At 48.9% G+C, this 23184-nt stretch overlaps 10 protein-coding genes across 10 annotated transcripts; 4 read left to right on the top strand and 6 right to left on the bottom strand.

Moving 5' to 3' along the window:
* Positions 1-136: 136 nt before the first annotated feature.
* N7518_009500 (uncharacterized protein) lies at positions 137-470 on the top strand (the record flags this gene model as incomplete). Its single annotated transcript, XM_057190426.1, has 2 exons — positions 137-196; positions 345-470. 2 exons carry the CDS (start codon positions 137-139, stop codon positions 468-470), a joined length of 186 nt encoding a protein of 61 aa, XP_057038082.1.
* An 866-nt stretch (positions 471-1336) lies between these two features.
* Positions 1337-2351, top strand: N7518_009499 (uncharacterized protein; the record flags this gene model as incomplete). The annotated part of the gene is made up of 2 exons (XM_057190425.1): positions 1337-1625; positions 1795-2351. 2 exons carry the CDS (start codon positions 1337-1339, stop codon positions 2349-2351), a joined length of 846 nt encoding a protein of 281 aa, XP_057038081.1.
* A 215-nt stretch (positions 2352-2566) lies between these two features.
* On the bottom strand, positions 2567-2990 carry N7518_009498 (uncharacterized protein; the record flags this gene model as incomplete). The annotated part of the gene is made up of 2 exons (XM_057190424.1): positions 2567-2761; positions 2916-2990. 2 exons carry the CDS (start codon positions 2988-2990, stop codon positions 2567-2569), a joined length of 270 nt encoding a protein of 89 aa, XP_057038080.1.
* A 3720-nt stretch (positions 2991-6710) lies between these two features.
* N7518_009497 (uncharacterized protein) lies at positions 6711-6972 on the bottom strand (the record flags this gene model as incomplete). The annotated part of the gene is made up of 2 exons (XM_057190423.1): positions 6711-6814; positions 6837-6972. The coding sequence occupies 2 exons, from the start codon at positions 6970-6972 to the stop codon at positions 6711-6713; spliced, it is 240 nt and encodes a 79-aa protein (XP_057038079.1).
* A 1245-nt stretch (positions 6973-8217) lies between these two features.
* N7518_009496 (putative translation elongation factor eEF-1 subunit gamma) lies at positions 8218-9813 on the bottom strand (the record flags this gene model as incomplete). Its single annotated transcript, XM_057190422.1, has 3 exons — positions 9772-9813; positions 9518-9719; positions 8218-9215 (listed from the first exon to the last, which is right to left on the bottom strand). The coding sequence occupies exons 1-3, from the start codon at positions 9799-9801 to the stop codon at positions 8218-8220; spliced, it is 1230 nt and encodes a 409-aa protein (XP_057038078.1). The 5' UTR covers positions 9802-9813.
* Positions 9814-10034: 221 nt separating this feature from the next.
* Positions 10035-11029, top strand: N7518_009495 (mitochondrial 37S ribosomal protein uS9m; the record flags this gene model as incomplete). The annotated part of the gene is made up of 2 exons (XM_057190421.1): positions 10035-10866; positions 10932-11029. The coding sequence occupies 2 exons, from the start codon at positions 10035-10037 to the stop codon at positions 11021-11023; spliced, it is 924 nt and encodes a 307-aa protein (XP_057038077.1). The 3' UTR covers positions 11024-11029.
* A 1403-nt stretch (positions 11030-12432) lies between these two features.
* On the bottom strand, positions 12433-13916 carry N7518_009494 (uncharacterized protein; the record flags this gene model as incomplete). The annotated part of the gene is made up of 3 exons (XM_057190420.1): positions 12433-12524; positions 12583-12849; positions 13112-13916. The coding sequence occupies 3 exons, from the start codon at positions 13914-13916 to the stop codon at positions 12433-12435; spliced, it is 1164 nt and encodes a 387-aa protein (XP_057038076.1).
* Positions 13917-17674: 3758 nt separating this feature from the next.
* Positions 17675-18550, bottom strand: cnaB (calcineurin regulatory subunit B; the record flags this gene model as incomplete). The annotated part of the gene is made up of 5 exons (XM_057190419.1): positions 17675-17685; positions 17741-18075; positions 18185-18258; positions 18316-18368; positions 18439-18550. The coding sequence occupies 5 exons, from the start codon at positions 18548-18550 to the stop codon at positions 17675-17677; spliced, it is 585 nt and encodes a 194-aa protein (XP_057038075.1).
* Positions 18551-19008: 458 nt separating this feature from the next.
* On the top strand, positions 19009-20925 carry N7518_009492 (uncharacterized protein; the record flags this gene model as incomplete). The annotated part of the gene is made up of 4 exons (XM_057190418.1): positions 19009-19167; positions 19272-19757; positions 19810-20106; positions 20164-20925. 4 exons carry the CDS (start codon positions 19009-19011, stop codon positions 20923-20925), a joined length of 1704 nt encoding a protein of 567 aa, XP_057038074.1.
* Positions 20926-21458: 533 nt separating this feature from the next.
* On the bottom strand, positions 21459-23092 carry N7518_009491 (ribosomal lysine N-methyltransferase; the record flags this gene model as incomplete). Its single annotated transcript, XM_057190417.1, has 3 exons — positions 21459-22166; positions 22223-22827; positions 22942-23092. The coding sequence occupies 3 exons, from the start codon at positions 23090-23092 to the stop codon at positions 21459-21461; spliced, it is 1464 nt and encodes a 487-aa protein (XP_057038073.1).
* Positions 23093-23184: the final 92 nt, after the last annotated feature.

Here is a 23184-nt window from a genome sequence, read left to right as displayed (position 1 = left end):
GCCCGGGTTCGACACTAGAGAGCGGTAGTGTTACAGAAGGTAAGTGGAAGAGAAGATGATCATATTGTGTAGTTACATACATGGTCACAGATATTTCAGATCAGTGAAGGGAGTATCACCCGAAGGAACAAGCAACATGATGAGCGGGCCACGCACCGTTCGAGAATATTGCCAGATAAATTGTGCGGGCGGGTTTGTAAGGTAGTTTTTGGCTCCTGCTGCAGGTTGATTTCGTGGGACATGACACAGTCTCTTGACTGACTGCCCACATCACCTGGCTCCGGCATTGTTTCTGATAACAAGAAAGAAATCGAAGGTAAGAAAATCATTTTCGTTGCGTATAGATATTTGTTGAATCGACTGACACGCTCACCGTCCGCGAGGATGCGACTGCGATAGCGAAAGGCACGGCACCAGATATCTTGCAAGATATAATGGTTGGTATCAATAGCCACAGCAGTAATATATGAAACATGAGACTAGATAGCCATGATACCCTTTTCGTTTGACTGCGAGCCATGCTCGTCTTGAGGACGCACTTGGTGATAGGATTGAGCTCCCAACCCCAGAGATAGGCGTGGATGTTGCGTATATATGGCTAATCTGTTGCATGATTCTGCGTATACCAAGATTAGTTCGTACTTTTGAATGAGAAGATCGATGGTAACTTACCGATGCCATTTGAACGACGAGGATAGGGAGAATATCCCTGGTTGTATTATCATTCCATTACGTGTCGATGAGACGACTGTAGTAAGGGATTCTCTAGAGAGGGATGGAAGGATTCGCTCTGCGTGAAGTATATTTGTAGTCTCATAAGAGCCGTCGGCCACTCATGATTTTCCATATATAACATGTTATAAGTGTGTGGTCACTCATTAAGAATTGTGCCCTTGATATATATGAAGGCAAGGTTGTAGAGCGAGGGTAAAGCGAAGGTAAAGTGAAGAAGGCAATATAAAGGTGGTGTAAAGGGAATGTGAGGACAAAGGGCAATATGAAAGAAATGGATTGTGAAATCAAGATTCGTCGTTAGCGCTAGGCCGCGCGGTTGCTATTCTTCTGGGTTATATATATGTTTTACACAACTGCAGTCTGTCTCTCCACCTTACTTCTCTTCCTTCCTCCCCACCTCACCACCAGCGTCGAGGCTCCTCCTGTGCGAAGCTCAGGAGGAGCCTCGCATTTAAGCTCCTGCCCAGCGTGTCATTCAAGCTTCTGATTTTCGCCGCGATGCATTCAGTGGTGGTTAGAATTTCTGAGATTGCAGCACCCTGGCTATGCCAATCTCATGATTGACTGTGAGCGGATATCTCAGCTGTCCATAGACCAGGATATGTCGGATCTAATCCCTCCACATGATCAACCGACTGATCCTGAGGAGCCGATAGTAGGTGAGCCAGAAGATCTCCCGACCCATACGGACCTGGAAGGCGAGTACGTGGCTGTACCGAATATTGAACCCCACCTCGACGAGGAGACGGTGCTTCGAAATATGATACTAGGCGCCATTCCCCCGCCTGAGCATTCTCCAGTTCCATCAACGCCACGCCGGCACCTTATCCTACCTTCTATCCCCACTCCCATTTCTGCCGACATGAACCCTCGGTTTCGAATGAAAGACTGTGTGCAAGTTATATGTATATCTGGCCCGATTTCGAAGAACAGGCACTAGAAGCTTGTAACTCTTCGACTTCCACCAGTCACGTCAGCGTTACAGATTCACCCGAGGATGATTTATACTTTGTCGGTAGTACTGGCTGCGAACTGTGGCTAGCTGGCTCTATGTGCAAGTCGATGATACACTTCAAGAATGCATCCAGAACCTGGCATACCTCCCAGAGTTTGCTGACACCATGTTCGACGAGATAATGTTGATGGTGCAAGGAAGCGACAAAGCTGAGAACGCACTCAACGAGACCCTGAAGTTCGACGAGATAATGTTGATGGTGCAAGGAAGCGACAAAGCTGAGAACGCACTCAACGAGACCCTGAAGTTCGACAAAATGCGTCGTTCAGATTTCAACACAGCGAAGGACTTCATCACAGAGTACCAAAAACATTACCACGTCCTCTCGCGCTTCAAGATACAACCTCGCCCCTTCCACGCACTTTCCCAAGTTCTACGACAACTAGAGAAAGAAATCTCGAAAGTCCAATTCATCATTGAAGAGATCAGCAACATTGAACCAAAGAAGATCACTCTTAAGAAAATAGATCAATATTGCAAAAGTCTCCCGGCGGTTTCTGATAGAGAAGGAACAACCAATGCGGCTCAGTCTACCAGAGGACGAGGCGGCAACCGCGGAGCGTCCCGCGGAGAACGAGGGGGCAAGAAAGGAAGCAGATGAGATCACACCGAGTCCTCCTCTACGCAGGAGAACAAGTCCTCGAAGGACAATAACAACATGTCCGACACAAAGAAAAAGAGGACACTTCGGAATCAACCTCCTCTAGGCAAAGACATCCATGAGTGGGCCCAAGAGAAACGCTCCGGAGATCAAAGAGCTGGGGCTGACTACTCGGTTTGCGCGACATGTTTGAGTTCATTTATAGCCAAGCCATCCTATCGCTCGCGTTCCTGACCCTTTTCCCATATGGTAGGGCGGAGATTATATCGTCGAGAATCCGTACTGTCAAATTCAAAGAGTGGGCGCAGCACCTGATGCGCCATGAGTCGGGCCGTTTCGCTCGGCACCCTCGCTTTCGCTTTGTGATCTTTAATATGATTGCTCCCCATTTCAGTCAATTCGACGAATATCTATGCGCAACGAAAAATGTTTTTCTTACCTTCGATTTCTTTCTTGTCATGGACAGGGGAACATGACACTTCTTTCAATGATCTGGAGTATCTCTTACCATGTATGTAGCTACACAAGAAGGCTGTGGCTGAACTTACCATACATAAGGCCTACGCTTGCTGAACTCGAGCCTGGAGAGATTCCAACCCAATTTCCACCCTCTTCCACCAAAGCCCCACAGCCAGACATGGCCAGAATCATCGCGTCCGATCATCAAACCCCTCACCTGATACTGGCCTAGGAGAAGCGGATATACTGATGAGTATATGTCAGAGCGCCCCCCGGTCTCTCCAAAAGCCCCTCGAGAGGAGGCAGAGGTCCTGGCCTCTGATGAATCCACAAGGTTGTTTGTGACGGACGAAACGACGCAACATAGTACCCAGGTAAGTTCTATATCTTCGAATCAAGAAAGTACCCACGGGTGGTCGCTTATACAAATTACAGTCCAAGGAAATGTCTCGGGGATATGCCTCCCTGGTCATCCGACTAGCCATAACTTCCATGCTACCGAAGAGAACAAACAGCCAATGTCAATCAGTCCCTTGGCGCTCATACATGCAGTTACTGGAAGGCCGTGCATCGATACTATTGTGACATGGAGAAGGCCCCTCAAAAAGAACTTTCAAATGTTGGAGATTGAAATGACACAACAGAAGAGAAAGAGATCGCCAAAGTAATCAGCAGAGATTTGGTGCTTTGAAAAAGTCCACTGGCTAACTATTCATGCAGAATGGAACATAGCTGAGTCAAAGCATACTACAGGCTACTGGCGGTGGTGATGGAGGTTCAATCACCACTAAAAATTCCCATTCTAAGATCGAAAGACGTGAAAATACCCAGCAAAAGAGACACAACTATGAAGGATGATATCGAGAAGCAGGAAAAGTACATCGGCGGCGCCAGAAACCTTAAGGCACAGTTCTATGACGGGGAGTTCTCACCAGATGAAGCCTCGACATCTCTCGGGACTCATATTAATGAAGCCTGCGAGTAGCCCACCTGGAAGAGGCCTCAAATGGCCAACAGTAGTCGTGGATTCTGCGTGGTCTGGGTCATTGACCAATTGAAGGAAGATTCCCTATTTGGCTGAATGAATCAGACCAGGAGGTCAAAATCGCATTGACAATATCACGAATATCATATTCGGAGGGGTGTTCTTAAGAGACGGGGTCCAAATTTACGATAACCAGGAGGCCATAAGGCCATTCTAGGATAGACTTATGGCAGATAACAAACTTCATGTCGAGCAAATTCCAGGTCGGTGTTCACTTTGATGATGCACAGAGCTAGCTAATTTGGATATTGGCTTACAGCTGGCTGATGCACCTGGTCGCACTTGCCATTGCAAGTAAACCCAGGGAAAGAAAACTGGGAGCACCAATGTGGATTCTTCTTCCTTTTGATCTCCGTCAGGATCTACTTATAATTTCCAACACCATGATTTTTAAATTCTATAATTCTTCGCACCCGGACAAGTTCGATCTCGATTGTGGCGGAAGAAGGTGCAAGGTTGTGTTCTTGGCTTAGTTTGGGGATTGCTCCTGTTCCACTTGCTAGCTATTACATTCGCTAGTGGATTGATCACTCAGATTGGCCACCCAGATTGGCCAAATCTCAAGATTTGTCTGCTGGATCAGCATCGGGTTGAGGAGAGGGGGTTGCGAAGAGCACGGATGGAGGACCCTGGACAATGTCGTTACTCTCGATGACTTTGGGGACAACAACCTAGCTGAAGAGAAGGCCAACAGTGTCCAGCAAATGATCGGCACTCTGGGTGTATACAGATTGTTCCGTTCAATGAATACAATCTAATTCAAGGTCCCATTGACGGTCATGACTTGCAGGAGCTCAATAGAGCTTCATATAGTAGATAGACGTGATGTGCACCGTATCGCGTAGCATGGTGATACTCTATTCTCGACGGAAAAGGCCCGGGAACTCGCCCGTTCGACGAATGAAGAGCAAATCGAATTAGACAAGGCCAAGACGTCTCAGCGCAGTTGGGTTGGACATCTGTAAATATTTGTCGGTCCAACCTTGGAAGAATGATGGTGATAAGAACTATAGTGGCACTAAGTGCAGTGGAATGACTACATGTAGACTGTAGATTACGTCCGCTCACTTGTGAGAACTACCGTAACAATATTCCATGGTGAAACTATCTGCTTATATCAACTACTTCATGTAGAAAATGCACCAACATCGAGCTAAATGAGCCAAGGCAGAACGATCTCTAGCATATCTGATATGTGATAGCATCCAGATGTCGAGGTCCTCCTTCTCTTTTAAAAGTGGCTCCATTTTGTATAGTACGAAGCTTCCCGCCGTAGGCAGTCCCTCTGATGGAGCTTGCATACACAGCTATTCTTGGATATAGTCGAAGAGTCGAGTATTGAAACGGCAAACGGCTCAAATGGTAAGAAGAAGGATGGGCCTCACAACCTCCATTCCCACCAGCAGCGACGAGCTCGTAGCGGAACCTAGCCTTGTTAGTTACTCGATACCTTCAAAGTAAGATATTGGGCAAAGTTTTTGAATTGCATAAAACTTACCACTTGGCTCGAACGTTGTCGTTTTAGGATGCAGAGAAGAAGGGACAGCAGAGTGAGACATGAAGTGCGGAATGAAGTGAGAGAGAGGTGAATTCGAAAGTCGAGTTAATCAGGTTCTGGGCTGTGGACCAGACCAACTCGGAAGTCATCACAAAAGGCCCAAGATTCCCCACAATGTCTCCGAGTGACGAGCATGATGCTCATCGACAAAACCCCTCAATTCATGAATGTAATCACTCCTCGATAGAGACTTTGAATCGCGATAAGACAATAGACAGTGGAGGGAAGGTTGATGGGGTGGAAGTGGGAATTGCACGAGGAGCTTCTGTTGACTGTAATAATTGTTTGTGTATCTCCCTGCGATGTTCGGTGTTCTAACTGGAGAGATTCGCAAACTCCCTCTGCCACTGCACGAGGGTCTCAGTTCACGGCTTGCTGTTGTGCGCTCTCCTCGGACATAGCATGATATATTGAGGATTCGCGCTATCTCCCGGAAGACGCCAAACCGAATATCAAACCTGTGCGACGATGTGGGAGCTATCGTGGGAGATTTCAGAAAGACCGGTCTAGTTCTCAGTAGTTAGTGGCCATATTATAATTGATACCTCAAAATAGGCATCAGAGCCTGACTGGTCCCACTTACTCTTCTGCAGGTAGGCTTTTATCATTTAAGCACGATCTGCCCCCCCCCCCCCCTGCATAGATACCCATCTGTTATGGCTGTGAGATGGGCGCCATGAAACTTAGCATTGAGTTGTAGTCGACTTCCCATCCATTCAGCTCGGTCGATTGGGGGTGGCGGTGATTGTAGTATTCATCCATGCATTACCAACTGAATGCATGACCGGCGAACCAATCCTGGTAGCTAGAGAGATGTAGACGACGCACGAGGTCATTCCAAAGTAGGTCGGCAGCTAAGAGGGCTATGATTGCTGGCCTGCGTTGTTCTTGACATACGCCATGAGGTCGTGGCGGAAGACCCAGGACAATCGAGTCCAGCGGAGATTTAGTGGGTAGTTCTGCGCACTCTCCAGAATCCTCTTCGGCTTTTCCTGATTGTCACTTGCCCTTGATGTCTTCAAAATCTGAGGGTCACATCATCCATCATGTCATTTCCATAATCCCAAGTCTATAATCCCAACCAGAGCTCATGTCGTGCCTGGTTGAGCCTAGCACATGGATAGTTTTAAGAGAAGACACAACCATCAATGACCAGGTATGTCTCTATAATCCAGACGCACGTGGTCCCAAACTCAGAGGACCAGTCGTTTTTGTATGTCGTATCCTGTGAATTCGACATTGTGCAGGGAATTTCCCTTTCTTGCCACAAAAGACAAGAGTCCAACATGAAGTCCGCCTATTGGAGTTTCTGCGTCTGGAGGTCGGAGGCTTGAGGCGTAGAGCGCTGTATCAACGCCTTTTGACTGATGCCGAGGCGGAGCAGGTCTGTGGGTCCGCTTGCTAGTTATACATGGGAATGTACTTGAATTTGGCACATCGATGATGTAGGCGAATGGTATATGCCTTTGAATGATGTCGAGAAGGGCAGATGTGTGAATCTGTCTTTCTTTGCTTGGGGTCTTGTCCGCCCAGCAAGGTCCAGTCCAGTTGGCGGCCATGGTGCGAGGCGTTCCGTGTGGTCTGCGTCTTCTTTTTACCGTATAGTTATGCCATTTCCGAGCTATATAGACGATCAGCTTTTGTACGATGTTGGCTTCGGCAAGTCCGCGGTAGATTTTGCCAGCTTAGCTCAGCCTACCTGTTATGGTCGCCCCTCCAGTCCGTGCCTCTTGCACTGGACGACAAGAGTTTCTTGGCTCGCATTTGTCCGGCCTGGTACTGGTACGTATGTAGATCTGAGTAGCCACGCTGGCCAGATTGGTTGCTATGTCGGTCTGTGGAAAAGGAAGACAAAGCGAAAGGATAACCCTGAGGCCGAAGGTCGGTATATAGTCGAAAAGCCAAGAAGAAGGACACTAATGCGATCGACGTGCAAGCTGAGGCTGTTGTCGCGCCAAACTTCGTTCTGAACTCATGGAGAGAGGTGGGGGCAGAGGCAGGCTGTTTATATATCTTAATCTCTCAACAATATATAATTATAAAGTCTGTGATGATGCCTGTTAGTCAACTATCGTTGACTTGACTTTTACTTCTGACTCACCTCACACAGCGGTATCGCGGACTATTCGTCGTCAACCAGCGCCGAGGACAACCAGAGACCGTCTGCCAGGTTCATATATAAATCACTATAAACAAACCATGGCTGAAACTTGAGAGGGCTTGATACAGGGAGCTTGAAGGAAGACTGCCTGATGAATCAGTGAGAGGAATCATATAGGTGTGAGAAGAGGATGGTTGTAAAAGAAAGAAGGAGCAAATAGCTATATGGTGATTTATATCTGGGCCAGTAAGCAAACAAATGTTAGACTCATTGCTCATTGCTGTATTATAATGCAAACAAAGGAAATGTTTGAATAGCTATAAGAGCCTCTCTACTAGATACTACGTGATGATTTACAACTACGCAGGGGAAGAGTGTGCACTCAAGAAATCAGAGAACTGTCTCTGTCCTTTCATTACTAGAACTAACTAGCAGCGACTTAGCCGGCTGGATTGTCATAGTAACACAGTCCAAGCTAGCTTTGTCGATCATCATTCCACGTCGCAACGTATTCGTAACTGTGATTCAAAATCAACACGTAAGACCGTAGGTCAAGATATTTGGAAAATCCCAAAGAATTTCAGGCAGAGGAAAGAAGAGAGTGGACGTGAGGCGTACGGGGTCTTCAAGCCCAGCACGTCCATCGGGGTATTGGGGGATGAAATTTTATAGGAGATGGGGAGGGTAAATCGGGGCGACACGCTTATTTGAAGACGTGACCATCGGCCCACTCCTTGACTTGGCCGTCAACAGTGACGGGAACGTCCTGGGACCACATGTCCTCAACGAGCTTGCGGTCAGCCTCGTTGGAGGGGTCGAGCTTGGTGAACTCGTAACCCTCGTAGTCGGGGCCGACAGTGAAAGCGGGCTCCCACTCCTGGCCGCGGGTCATGTAGGCACCGTAGACGACACAGTTGTAGTTCTCGCCGTAAACGGACTGAGCACCGAAGAGGTACTTGCGGGAAGCCTCGAGACGAGTCTGGAAGCCACCGATCAAGTTGTTGGCCATGAAGGTGAGCTTGAGCTCGTTGTTGTAACGGTAGTTGACCTTCCAGAGAGAGTACTCATCGGCGTTGAAGTGCTCCCAGAACCAGGGCATGGCAACGGTGCGGGGGTCCTCGTTGGAGAACTTGCGCTTCCAGTCATCGAGGATAAGAGTGGGCTTGCCAAGAGCCTCAAGGGGGTGCTTAGCCTTGGGCTCAGCGGTGGAGGCCTCGACAGGGGCGGCAGCGGCGGGGGCAGCGGCCTTAGGCTTGGGCTCCTTCTTAGGGGCGACGTACTTGACGACCTCCTCAGCAAACTTGGGGCTGGGGACGACGGCCTTGAAGGCGTCCTGGTTGATAATAGTGTTGTACCACCGGGTGGTGGCGGGGTTGGCCTCGCGCCAGGTCTTGTCCAAGACAGTGGCGAAAGCACGGGTAAGGAGGGAGGCGGCGAAGATATCGGCCAGAGTGATACGCTCACCAACAAGGTAGGTGTTGGCAGTGAGGTGAGTCTCGAAGGCAGAGATGGCCTTCAGGGCAACCTTGGAGGCCTCATCGACAGTCTTCTTGTTGTAACCATCCAGACCCAACAAAGGACGGTACCAGGCACCGAACTTGGGGAGAACCTCGGAGTTGACGAAGGACAACCAGCGGAGGATGGAAGCGTAATCCTGCTTGGTCTTGCCGAGAAGGGTGGTCTTCTCGTTCTGGGAGGTAACTATGAACAGGACGTGTTAGTCAAGTTGCTTTGAAACTCGGTGGATCCAACAATGGAGCAATAGAGGTGACAATGGCACCATATGTCCATTTCAAAAGAGGGTGGGGTGGTCGAGTCCAAATTTTCCCGCAGAGCGGGGTAGCCAATATTTTTTTCAGAGTTGTTTTTTCTCAACAGTTGTTATAACAATAGTTATAATTCAGACAGGGATAACTAATGGTGTCTCATCATAAAGAAGAGAGGCATAAAAATGGACCGAGGGGTGTGTGGTGACGCATGAAAGGGAGGATATTTTCACATACCATAGACGGCAATGGCGATAGCCTCAGACAGAGTGAAGCCATTGGCACCCTCGAAGGCGGGGATCTTGCCAGTGGGGTTGATCTTGAGGTACTCAGCGCTGGTGTTGAATTCAGCGGTAGAGTTAGCCTGGGTGTTAACCAGCTCCAAGTCGAGGTCGTTGTGCTTAGCAGCGACCAGGATGGAGATGGTGCGACCGTTGTCCTAGAAAATATTAGACATTGCATCAAAATAACAAAGACGAAGATAAACATACAGGCAGACCGTAGAGCTTTCCGAATGCCATATTGAATGTAATTTGTGGAATATGAAGGGAAAAGAAAGAAGGAAGAGAAAGGAGAGGGGCGAGTAAGAATTTTGTGCTGGCGGGACGACTTCGGTGCTCGGAGGAACTGATATTGCCGGGGTCACGTCACATGACCCGACAAAAAACATGACAACTCGGAGACTATCAACGGCCTCCATCCAGGACCTCAAATCCGCGTTGCAGCCCCGAATTCCCCGCCAATTCCACCAGCCATGGCGTGGCACAAACCCACCAGCCTCGCACAGGCGATGCAATCACTCCGCCTAACCTCAACCCTCACAAAACCCTCAATCCAAGCCTCCCGAACAACCCTCAACACCCTCCGCACACGCACCTACGCAACAGAAGCCGAATTCGCTCCGGCGGCCGCAGCCCCAGAAATCAACTTCAGATCCTTCACCCAACAGCCCGCCCGCATCATCCCCTCCTCCCCATCCTACTTCTCCGGCAGCCCGCGGTTCATCGACCACGTCCTGCAGCTGGAAGCTCTGCAAGCGAAGTACGCCGCACTCCCAACAGTGCCCACCAGCGAGGCACCCCGCATGGCGTGGTTCAAGCTGGCGCAGTTCCGCGACTACGTGGGCGAGCCCGTGCCCATGAAGAAATACAAGTCTCTCGTCAAGATCCTGCAGCGGCTGAACCGCATCGAGCCCGAGGTGCTGCCTACCGAGGTGCGCGATACTCTGGCTGCGTTCTTGCGTCCCGGTAACCCGTATGCGGTGGAGATTGTCCCGCGCACGGTGGATGAGAACGGACGCGCTCGCGGCAAGGGAAAGAGGAAGGAGTCTACGGCTGTTGTGCAGCTTGTTGAGGGTGAGGGCGAGGTGCTGGTTAACGGGAAGAGCTTGGTGGAGGCGTTCAAGCGGGTTCATGATCGTGAGAGTGCGCTTTGGGCGCTGAGGTGTACACAGCGCTTGGATAAGTATAATGCTTGGATTCGGGTGAAGGGTGGTGGTGTTACTGGTCAGGCTGAGGCGATTACGTTGGCTCTTGGTAGGGCTTTGCTGTTGCACGAGCCTGGGTTGAAGGCGGTTCTGAGGAAGGGTATGTTTTTCCTTCCATTTTCACTCGTTTCATTGATGCAGTTGCTAACTTCAATTCCTTTACAGCCGGTGCAATCACAGTCGACGCCCGTCGTGTCGAGAGGAAGAAGCCCGGTCATGTCAAGGCCCGCAAGATGCCTACCTGGGTCAAGCGTTAAAGTGGCCAGCGAATCTGGCCAGCGAATCCTATTTCCTTTTTGTTTCAATACTGTATTATTCACCACGGCACCCCGAGTTCGCGACTTGTTTTATATCCTGTACTCTCAATGCATATGGGGCAACAATTCTAAGGTTTCATTGAATTTGAATTGATCAGCGTGTTGTATATCCACTTATACCTAGTCCACAGTTCTACTACTATCTCTAAATAGGTGTTAATAAGTATGGACTGTGAGTAGTAAAGTCCCTCTTATACACCTTATCTTCTTGCCGCTTCTTCGCATGCTGGCAAAGGCCACGAAAGAGATATTAAAATAGATGCCGATAAGGCCAGACGCCATCTTCAGTTATGGACATTATGACCGACCATTCCGCACTAACTAACTAGGGCATGCATTGAGCCTAACAAGCACTACCGATTTTACCTAATGTGGCTTAAACATCGAAACCCTGCACTGGAAAATCGTTCGTCATTCATATCAAGTAGATCGACTCTGTCTGAGATCTAATCCTTACAAGGGTATACTAACTAGCGAACGAATACAAATTCAAAAGCACAAAGCCAAGACGAGCCTTTTACACCACATACCGGAGCAATAAGCAGCATGAACTACTGGAAAATGAAATTAAATGACCCCAAGCCCCAAATCCAAGCCCAAGCCCAAGCCCATTTCCAAAACGGGAACACAAAGGTCCTATTCCATTTTTTGCGCCAGATGCCCTTGTCCTTTTTTGACACGCCCCAATGCAAAGCCAGTCCGATACATAGAACAGAGATGGGATAGGAAATTATAACCGAAGCCAATGGAAACCACCCACAGAAGATCATGAGACTATGTACAACTCGTCAAATTCGTCATTATGGTATATAAGCGGGGAAATGGAAGACCGTGATGATTGTGATAGTAGCCGTGGTTGGAGAATGATGAGGTGATAGTGGCCATGGTGATGGCGAATGATGAGAAGGCGACAGTGATATTTCGCGCCACCTCGTCAGCCCGAGTTGAATAGACGATAGGTATAATTTGAAAAGATCAAGCGCTGACAGCCAAGATAGAGCCGGCGAATGATCGCCCCTCTCGGAAGACCGATGACCAAAGACGGAAGGAGGGGGCCGGTCGATCTCTCATCGGAACGAATGCGAGAGTGATTTGGTGCCCAACACGAGGAGAGAGGTGATAGATTACCTCTTCGTTGTCAAATATCAACATCGGGGTTGGCGCGACGCTAGTAGGCAATAGCCTCCCCGTGGCGGCAGCGCTTGGGTGATGGGTCAATGCGTCCGATCGTCACGGTGCAGCCGTGTCTTTCTCTTTTGGGAAACCCAATTTGATGTGACGTTGGTTATTTGGTTTTTGGCGATTTTCTTTTTTTCGCTTTTCTGCTCGCCTTTTTCCGAGGACTTGGTTCATGGTCGAGGCACTGTCGTGGCTTCGGGTCTGACAGGGATGTGGTGGAGGTCGGGTCTATTGTCCATGAGATCAAGGCATTGGCCCAAGACTGGTTTTGGGATGATTAGGATGTAATAGAGGTGCATCGGAGTATAGCGCAAACTCACCGGACAGGATCTCTTCTTCCCATATACCCATTTGGTAATCTACTAATCCGTGAGGCTCAAGTTGATCGCAGAGCTGAATTAGGTCCCTTCCCATAGCCTCCATTCGGTCTCGTCGGATTAGACTCGTATGTGCAGGTTGTTGACCTGTCGCAATCACCTCCAGCATCAAATCCTTTTGCTTTTGACAGATGGCTAGCCAACATAGATTGAATTCGCTCCAGAGTTTCAGACGGTCGGAGTAATGGATGCTGTCGTCATGGAGGAGGCCTACGTATCAAACAAGAAGGATTAGCCTCTCACTGTAGACCATCGAGGTATCGAATGATGCTTGCATGACACGCCTGTAAGCTTAGAGACAAACATTAGGGGGCAAAAAGAACAACAAAAAGAAGGGTCCAGTTGGGAGTGCGACTTCCGTGCTACTAGGCGAGGGCATTTATAGTAACCCCGGGAAGTTATTCCTCTGTCTTCTCCGAAGGGGCAAAAAAAACACAATAAGAAATAATGATAGTGAAAAACTGCATCTTACCAAGTTCCCGTGCATTGGTCACCAGCCACTCGGATATTTCAAGCAGCGATCCTCCAGCCTCTACCAATCTTCCGGCTCGCGTTTGATCGAAAGTGTGGCACAGGATGCGTTGATATCGTCCGATAGCCTCATCCAGGCTAGGCTGATCCGACGGCTGTTGGGACTCTGGTTGGGGCTGATCCACTCTGTTCATGGACCCGGAACCGATTGCAGTGAAATCAGAGATGGGTGCAGAAAAGGTCTGGGTGGTGTTCGGGCGTGCCATGGGGCCCGGTTGGTTATAAGGCTGGAGTTGCGCATTTAGATAAGGAGAAAGTCCCGCGACCCCAGACCCTGCAGAGTCTTCTGGTGCAAAATACTGTGGAACGGCAAATTGGTTCGACAGGACATCAATGGCTGCAGACTGCCGTGTCTGGTACTGTGGCACAACCTCGAAGTGTCCTTGAGTTGGACCTTGCTGACCGAACCCGTACAGCATGTTAGAGTCGTAAGGTGGGAATGCAGCGGGGTCCTGCGGCGGCGCGCGCCGTCGCGGCGCTTGTTGAGGTCGTTGAGCTCGTACATAGTCCTGGGGCTGATAGTTCTGCAAGTCGTTTGACTGCAGGGAACCGCCGTGGAAGGAGCTGCCTGTGTATCCGTAGTCGTAGGACATCGGGACTTGCTCCGGGGGTTGCGACATCCCCGTTTGGTTTCCACGTGGTATGGCTGGGTCAAACCCATCTGCTGCACGACCAGGTGGTCTGCGAGCATTTCCAGACCGAGACATTGACCTTTCATTCTGCTTCATACGTCGATCGCCATCCATGAGGCTGTCCCAGGATCGGTGCAGATCAAGCTCAGCCCAATGCTTGGGGGACAGCGGTGGGCTTGCGTAGTATGCCAGCTTGGATGATTTTTGAGGGGGATTCCAGGGATCTTTTTCCACTGAAGGCTTTTCCCCTAGTTGGGGGTGGGGGAGAGAGAGATAGGAGGGAAAAGAAGGATGAGACGTAATCCTTGCGGTTCAAGTAGACATTCAAATCTTGTCCTCTGACGCAGCCGCGACACAGATTTAAGTAACAGAGAAAACAAAATAACACAATAATTGAAATGGAAAATAAATTCGGCCAAAAAAGTAGAAGGAGAACAAGGGGGAAAAAGCAGAATTAAAATGCAATTAGGCAGGAAATTAGGGCAGAGTCAGGTAGATGGAGATATTAAGAAAGAAGAGTGATGGATCTGAAAAGAACAAGATGGTGAGCTGATCAAGGACTTGAGTAGTAAGATAGATAGATCGAGTATATGTATAGTCCAGTCCTTGAATGGGTCTAATATAGTATAAGAAGGGTATAAGGGTAGGTATAAGAGTGGATAGTATAAGTAAAAAAAGGGAAACCAAGGGGGAAACAGAAGAAACTAGGGCTTTTCCCGGGAATAGAGGCAAAATATACCCCAAATAGCAAGTAGCAAATATCCCAATCTCAAAATATAAAACATTAAGCCCTAAAGCCATATAATATGATCGACGATCGAGGATCTACATCTAAACTCCATTTGGCTCGGGAACCCGGCGCAATGGTTCTTGGCCTCGAGGGATTTGGGGATTTGCGGTTTTCGACATTTATTGCATTTCTTAGCTTGTTTTCTTTTTGATTTTTGATTTTGATTTATCTACGAGTTCAGCTCTCGATGTCAGGTGGTATACTTTCCTTTCTTTTTTCCTCTCTGTTCTTCAATTTATAGTGTGTAACACCGTCTATGTTGCCTGGGGCTGATCATGAAGGAGAGTAAACATGAGACAAAATATCCTCCCCTTGCGTAGAATGTAGAAAGGGTAAGAGATTAGAAAAAGCAAAAGTCCCAAAAGTATAACTAAACGCAGCTAAACGCAACTAAACAAAATAGTTGGAAAAAAAGGGGATGCTATTTACATTCCGGGGAGATTAGCCGGGCAGCTGCTGGAACCTCGCGGAGATGCATGATATTTGAGGCTGATATGATAGCATAATAATTAATAATAGTAGAAGAGAGAAGACCCGTCATCTGATTATTCATATCTTATACATACATGAAACTACCCCGTGCTTAATAGACCAATATCAATCAATTCAAATACTTGTGGAGCATTGTTCGCCCGATTGGATCTGCAAAGCCCTGACGGCCACCTACATACGTCAGTTTCCTTTTCCTCGGGTTTCTGATTGCTCAGGTCTCACGGGAGAAAGCAATTATTAGGACTATGAAGTACTGGACAAAGGTATTTGTTTACTGTTTACTCCGTCCGTACTATTTACCCTAAAGGGCCAAATGCCCTAATTGTCCCTGTCATCTTCCACCCTAAACTGGATCCGACACTTTGGTTGCGATGGCTATTATTGCGGATGCGACATCGAAGATCCGCTGGTTTTTGTGAAGTAAACATGTTTATACTTCTCCCCCGGAGATGATCTGCCTACACATTAACCTTAGCTATTAATATTTAACCTATTAAGTACATTCCTAGGTACTTGGAATACTCCGAACTTTATATACTATACAGTACATACTTAATACTGCCGTATCGACAGATCGGATCCTCTAACTGAACGAAACAGGATAGGATCATGCAATATGCGGAAGTATACATGAATAAAATAATTAATTAATTAATTCCTCTTCAAGAAAAAAAGAAAGGAGAAACTATTGAAAAATAAATTCAACCGTTGGACAGATAGATACTCGCGTGTATTCGGACTTTGAATCGCAATGCTTCTTGATATATCTCCCGCAACCAGGTGCCCGACACGTTGTATAAACCACTTGGTAGCACAAAACACGAGGCCGGAACTGGTATTATGGGCTTGGATATTTGCAATGGGGCCTAAAAAATGGAGCAATAATACATTGTTATTGTTGAAACAATGCCCTTTTGGCTACTATATACTGTTATCGAACTAGGTATGGAGCCATGACCCTGTTTCAGGTCTAGCTATCTTCAAACATGTCAGACGAAACATGCTGATATCTAATCTTAGAATCTCAAAAAGAAAAGCATGGACCGAAATCTTCTTCACACTCTTAATCCCATGACCAACAGACTCAGACACAACTCTGGAGCCCAAGGGTCCCATCTGAAACACGACAAACAGACTATTACTACCTACATCGGATGTTTTATGTAGATAGTAAGTAGACCGAAAGTAACATGACACCCTCTTTTCCCTTCCCTTCCTCTCCTATACTCGTAAATAAGGAAATTTTGTTAAAAAATAGGACCACCATTCCCTCGAAACAACAGTGCCTCGCCTTGTGCGACGTCCATCTCGGACTGCAGACCCAACGAATCCAGTGCCTCGGAATTCCGAAATTACCGTCTCACCACGCTTATCCAGTCCGGTCCCCCAATCTGGAGTACGCACGTCGCCGAGACGGGAGGGTGAGTGTGTAGATAAGTGTGGAATGGAGGTACAATTAACATCGAAGGTTATACTACATAGCAAAGTCCATTTCACAAATTAAGCATTTTCCCGCTTTTTTCGTCTACCTAAAAACCTAAGGAGAAGATATCTAAAAAAAAAGACCTGAACAGACTCATCGAGCCAACTAGATCATGTCATTCTCATCTCAATGACAAAGGCCGACTCTTGTGGATATTTACGGAGAACAGCCACAGATGTATATACTAGCGAAAGTATATACAATCTGCGTAGATGATAGACGGCGATGTACACACACATACCCAATGATACCTCTGTTTAACCTTTTACCTTCCACGCTTTCCTCCCATACATACTGGCGTGGACAAATGTACAGACTACAGATGTATGCAGACAGGGATGGAACGGGAGCCAGGGTTCGGGAGAACGGCAAGAACAACTTAGAACAGCAGAATGGGAGCGGGGGTTGTGCTGCCAAGGTTAAGGCAATAATAAGATGCAATATGCACCACCTCCACCCGCAATGTGCTGTGCAAACCGACAAGGATCTGTGACTGTGGCTGCTCCCGTACCCGACTCGTTGGTTGGGAGTCATCCGGTCCACGAGACTGCAGTCCAGAGGGAAAGGGATGTTCGAGGGAGGGGAACTGGTGTTTGCCGAGGTTAGTTTGTTGCGCGGAAACTCAGGGTTGGTCCGGATGGGAACGGGGGTTGTTGCTCATGCGGCTGAAACGTCAAAGCTTTGTTTTGGGTCTTTGTTGTTAGAGTTGTGGTTGAGTGAAGCGTGTGCTGGCCAGACAGGCCGATGCTGACGTGAGGTGAGGACCGGGGTGTGTGGGTGATTTGTCGGAGGTAAAGTTGTTGAGTTGTGGAAGGGGTGATACTGTACTTCTATCATACTTGGGTTTGTCATGCATATACCTTCCAGGGTGGAATTATGCCCTGCCATGACACTGGGTGCCTGAGCTGATGGAAATTGACACCCGGAATAAAGAAAGCCGGGAGAAGAGGTCACGGGGAAGATAATTTCCATATGTCCTTCCCATATTGGGAGAAATAAACTACACGCATCGCTGATCATTGAGTCATGTCATGTCGAGACCAAGAAAGAGAAAACCGAGCACCAAGAAGAAACACCATATTGCCACTCAACCAGCGAGAAAGGCAATCATATTTGATCTGGGCCAAAGTTAGCACGAAGACCTCCAATAAGACAAACCGGATCAAAACATACTCAGTGTCATACTGATGCTCACGTCTGTGTTCTCCACCATATCCGTGAACTCCTCGAAGCTAATCTTTCCATCCTGATCCTTATCAGCCTCCATGATCGTCTTGTCGACGATCTGCTGCAGCTGCACGTCCTTGAGGTTATTGCCGACCATCATCTTCAGCACAATGAAGAGCTCGCCGTTGGAAATGTAACCGTCACGGTCAATGTCGTACACCTTGAATGCGAATCGCAGTTTCTCTTGCTTGTTACCCTTTGAGCTGAATGCCGACAGGCCCGTCACGAATTCCTGGAAGTCGACGTCACCGCCACCGTCTTCGTCGAAGATGGCGATCATCCTATTATGAAACAGTTGTGTCAGGGACTAGTCCGTGTATATATGTAGATCGCAGATCGTAGGTGGGAGGAGTTGGAGTTTGGATGTGGATGCCCAGGGGAGCAACGAACCTCGTGGCGAGTGGGTTGGACGACACTTGGGGTAGGGAGAGGAACTCATCACGGTCGATAGTACCGTTGGCATTCTATAGATTGTTTAGTATGCTGGAGCATATTCTCATAATCCGCGCGATCCAACCGACCTTATCCAGCTTCATGAAGCGCTTGCGCAGGCGATCCACCTCATCCCGGTTGACTGTGGTCGCGAAGTCAGCCACAAGCCCGATCCATCGCCTTCATACCTTATCCGACCGGATAAAACATACAGTTGGATGTAGACACAATGTTATCGAAGAGCTGGGTGGTACCCACGGAGCCGCGGCGTCTCCGCGCATCGTAAATCGCAGCAGCGTTGGGCTCGTTGGTGGAGGGCTCCATGTTGGGTGGTTGGATAGGGAAAGGAGGTGTAAGAGAGCGAGGTACGGTGGCGAGTTATGCGATAAATGTAGCAAATAAAGTTGTAGGAATAGTGGAACAGCAAGTAAAGAAGAGCCAGATTAAGCAAGACAGGAAAAGAGGAGGCGAAGGGTTGTTATTGCCAACGGCCCGGGGAATCTGATATCGCCCAGCCCCGCACTAACCGGAAGCGGACAGGCAAGCGAGCCCCTGAGGCCGTGCACTCGGCCAAAACAGGCCACTGCCGGCTGACATTACAACGTCAACCCAACCGCTAGCCGTGAATCACCTCATCTTCAGTCGTCAATATCTCCCCCCCCTCCATCAAATCCCATCTCAAAAATACGTCTACGAGAAAGCGCATACACAGAGCTTTGTACTGATTCCCATTTTACCCCGTCCCCGCCCATGGTCGTTGCCCTATTGCGCGTTCCGACGCTATGACTCGGTACGGGGGCCTGGGCAGGACACGCCCTAAAAAGCTCACCTCTAAGGCATCTATTCCCGTTGTCCGGGAGTCAGAGATCGATATCATCGACGATGAAATCCAGAGCTCTCTACAGCAGATCGAAACCGGCGTCGAAAAGGCCGAGGAGTCGGTGAGTCCCTAATTTTAGCCTCATCCCCATCCCCGTCACGTGACAACATCACGAGATTTTCACCCCAATATAAAATGAGTCGCGCTGACCTTGGATCGGGTTAGGAAATTCACCTGCAACGTGCAATTAATGCCACTGCCCAGGGCAAAGTAAACGAGGCACACATCCCTACTCCCGAGACCATTCTCAGTAATCTTCAATATGACGAACTCTATCCTCCCATCTTCTCGCAACCTGCGACGTACATTCGCTTCTCCTCGACTGTCGAGGATTGCTGCGGATGCCCGTACAACATGACAGAGGACGATGATGCCTACCTTAAGCTCATGAACCAGAAGCGTGATCCATCTGCTGGTCGTTGCACAGAGGATATCTTTGAGGAGGTCATGAATTTCTTCGAGGAGACGGCGCAGATAAAGCAGCCTTACGCAGCCATTGATAATCCCCCGGTGTTATCCTTTGCAGAGATGCAGGACATGATGGATGCCACCTTAGAAGATCCCATGAAGATATTTGCCAAGGAGATATATGAGCACTGGAAGTCGTGTCGGATGTCTGTTCAGAATAACGCAATTGTACCGCAGCTCAAGGTACGTTATTATCCCATGCCAATGACAAGCAACGTCACTAACTTCTCCGCAGTTCGAAACTGGTCAAGACACCGACGACAGTGATCCATTTGTCTGTTTCCGTAGACGCGAGGTTCGCCAGATCCGCAAAACTCGTGGTAGAGATGCGCAAAGTGCCGAAAAGCTCAGACGTCTTCGCAAAGAGCTGGAAGATGCTCGCGAGCTCGTTGCTTTGGTGCGCCAGCGTGAAATTGCTCGGAGGGAAATGCTCTCCATGGAGCGGCACCTCTTCAAGCAGCGTGCTGAGGTCAAGGAGATGAAGCGCAAGCTCAACGTCAAGGACGATGATGAGGACCTCATCAACCAAAAGGTAGGCGTTGATACTGTGGTTGCTCAATATATGCATATGCTAAGCAATCACCCACAGCCGAAAAAGAGAGCGCTCGATATGCCAGCTCAACGTCCCAATGCCCCTCAACTGCGCATGCCTCTCAAGGCTGGGCAAGGTGCAGAGGATTTGCAACTCCTGGAAGACGTGCAGGCCGAAAAAGAGAACGAGATTCTGCGCGATATCAAGCAGAACATCACCAAGCACATCAAGTGGAACGAGGGATACGTGGATCACACCCGTGCACCACTGTCTCCTTCTCCAGAAAGGACATTCGATGTGGCTACTTTCCGACCCGCATTCACGGCACAGTTGCCCACTCCTCCATCGTCAGAATCATCTGGCGAGATGGAGACCTCCTTAGACGTCACTTACCCGCTCTTCTCCAAAGACAAGCTTGCATCGCATGACATGGAGATGCACGACGTACCACACCGAATGCCATCTTTCCGACGACGAGTTGGACGTGGTGGTCGGTTGATGATCGATCGTCGCAACATGGGAGCAAATAAAGTTGAGATGGACCCACTCAAGGCCGACCGATTCAAGTTTGACCAAGAAGATTCCGACGAGGACCACGATTATGACACAGATGCGTACAGCATCCAAATCATGCAGCATCGGGCTATTACCATGGCCAAGGCGCGCGAACAGGCTGCAGTGGCTGCCCAGGCTCATGCGCAGGCGCAAGCACAGGCAGCCCAAGCCCAAGCACAGCGCCGACTGCTGGAGCAAAATGGTCACCAAGGCTCTATGGGGTCGAACCTCGGACCAGGTGCCGTGACGGTGTCCGAAACCTGAATGACTCTTCTCCTCTTTTCTCTTCCACGGCATTTGGCGGGCGTTTTCTTCGTGGCTCTGGCTTCCCTCGTGGCTCAGTTCCCTTCGTCTCTTTATCTTTTTTCCCCCTTTAACACACTTGTAGTTTTATTACCCTATCATGTTTCATGATTTCCGCGGGCGGGCTGGTTTGTCTCTTCTTTTTTCGCGTTACCGCTCACCTCCTCCTCACACATCTCTTTCTCGACATTTCGTTTCGACGCAGGTGCTAGCCATGAGTGGCTAAGTGCGTCTGCATTTGTTAGTGTACATAGTATTTTTTTCCTCCCGAATCTCGGTGGTGTTGGCTGGTGTCGGGCAGCCTTTGTATGATGGATAACCGAAGTTATGATGCAAGCGACGAATGGGAGGGCAAAGGAAAAGGCTCAAAAACATTCAGAAAATCTAAAACAATTTAATCACTCGCAAAAAGCACTTTTTTTTGGTTCTGTTGGGGTTCAGTAGAACAGACTGATATCGGCCGGAGTAAATGGAAGCAAGAGCAAAAAAGGGGTTCACACCCTCTGAGTCTTGAACTGTCGCGATTCATCATCATCGCCGTTGGCGGAACGTTTCAATGAACCAGAAGTAGCGGGCTGCAGCATGCCCAAGACAGCCTGCAAGACCTCCTTCTCGCCAATGCGGACCTGTAATGCCATCCGTACGCGACGAGCGCCCTCATCCACGTGACCAGATTCAGGCAACGGAGAAAGCGAAGCCCTAAATTGGAGGTCCGAGGCCAACGACGTAGCATATTGTGCCTGTCGCTTTTGCAGCGCCTTGATTAAGATGGCGGTCGCATTGGCGTCCAAAACTGGCCTGGGAGCCTTGTCCTTAGCCACGCGCTGTTTGAACTCCTCAGGGGAGAGAGCCAGCGTAGCCAGAAGGACCACCAACTCGGCTGGCAGTATATCTTGCAAAGACGGGTTGGCGTTGACGGGTCTGGGGATCACATAGCCGTCCTCGAGAATGTCGTGACTTGAGAGGAACTCTAGTCGGGGTTGGGACTCGGTATCTGCGTTCGCAAGCCCTGCGGCTTCGCAGATAGTTTCCAATGATATTTCAAGTACGTCGTAAACAGCGTAGTTATCGGTCACATAACCGTACCGGCGGAGGAGATCTGCACGGGGGATCTCTCCGTAATCATTGAAGATTTCCTCGCCTTGTTGAATTGGCTTGATTGCCTTCATGACTAAGGCGCCTTCTTCTTGGTACAGACGGGCCTAACAAAAGGGGTTAAAATTAGGGTTGAAAAAGAATTTATCGTGTCCAAACTCACGTTGTTTCGGTCAGCATCGGCGTTAAGGAGATCCGCGAGCGGCACCAACCCCTTAGGCAGCTGCTCTTCCTCTTCGTCATCAGTCATGTAGCTCTCCTCATTGGCCTCTCCCTCATCGTCATCGTCTTCGGCCTTTTCGATGTCAAATGCATAGGCCATAATGATTGACCCCATGACATGGCCCACTTGAATGAGGGCAGCGTCACCAGCATCACCTTCCCAAGACTTGAGACCAAAAGGAGGTGGGAAGAGATCCGGCCTCTTTGCCAAAACCGGAGCGATGGAATTCCGAATTGACTCCTCGGCGTCTGACCGACCAATTTTCTCCAAAATAGTACTAGCCTGCAGCTCCTGCAGCTCGGCGGGCGACCAAAACATCAGGGTGTCAAAACGAGCCGGCAAAACTCTGAAATATGGAGCCCATCTTGACTTTTCTCCTTGCAGATATTCATACACCATGACCAGCATCAGAGAAAGCCACGGACCCATCTGCTCCTCTAAATTCTCGCCGAGCAGGTTCCTCAGCTCCGAGTTCTGCACAGTGAGGACCATGGCGCGCGGGATAGAGAATAGTTCTTCACCTTCCGGGATGTTGCTTTGTGCCACTAGAGCCCGGGCGAGATATTAGAGACTGACTATGAAATTATGAAACCTTCATTTTTGGGGAGCCTCCGTATGCACTTTTGTGTGGTTTAGGAGTATATTCTTTCAAGACTTACTGACACCACGTCCAGCTCCAGTTGCTCGGAGATCTGCGAGCCTCAGATTGGGATTGAGCCGTACACCTGGGCTGGCTTGCAGCCATGACATGAAGTTGTCAGACTGTTGTTGAAAGCCCTCAGCGTCAGGGAAGTGGGCTGTAGAAGACATGGCGGGAGAGATCCCCTGGGAGAGAAAGGAGGAGTAGGGAGACGGTGTGAAACGAAGAAGCAAATGAAGTGGATACAATAGGGGAAAGGAAA

Source organism: Penicillium psychrosexuale (genome assembly GCF_028828465.1).
Source record: "Penicillium psychrosexuale strain IBT 29551 chromosome Unknown utg000005l, whole genome shotgun sequence".
Taxonomy (NCBI): domain Eukaryota; kingdom Fungi; phylum Ascomycota; class Eurotiomycetes; order Eurotiales; family Aspergillaceae; genus Penicillium; species Penicillium psychrosexuale.
Note: the sequence above shows the minus strand (reverse complement) of the source record. Positions and strands in the feature narration are given on the sequence as shown.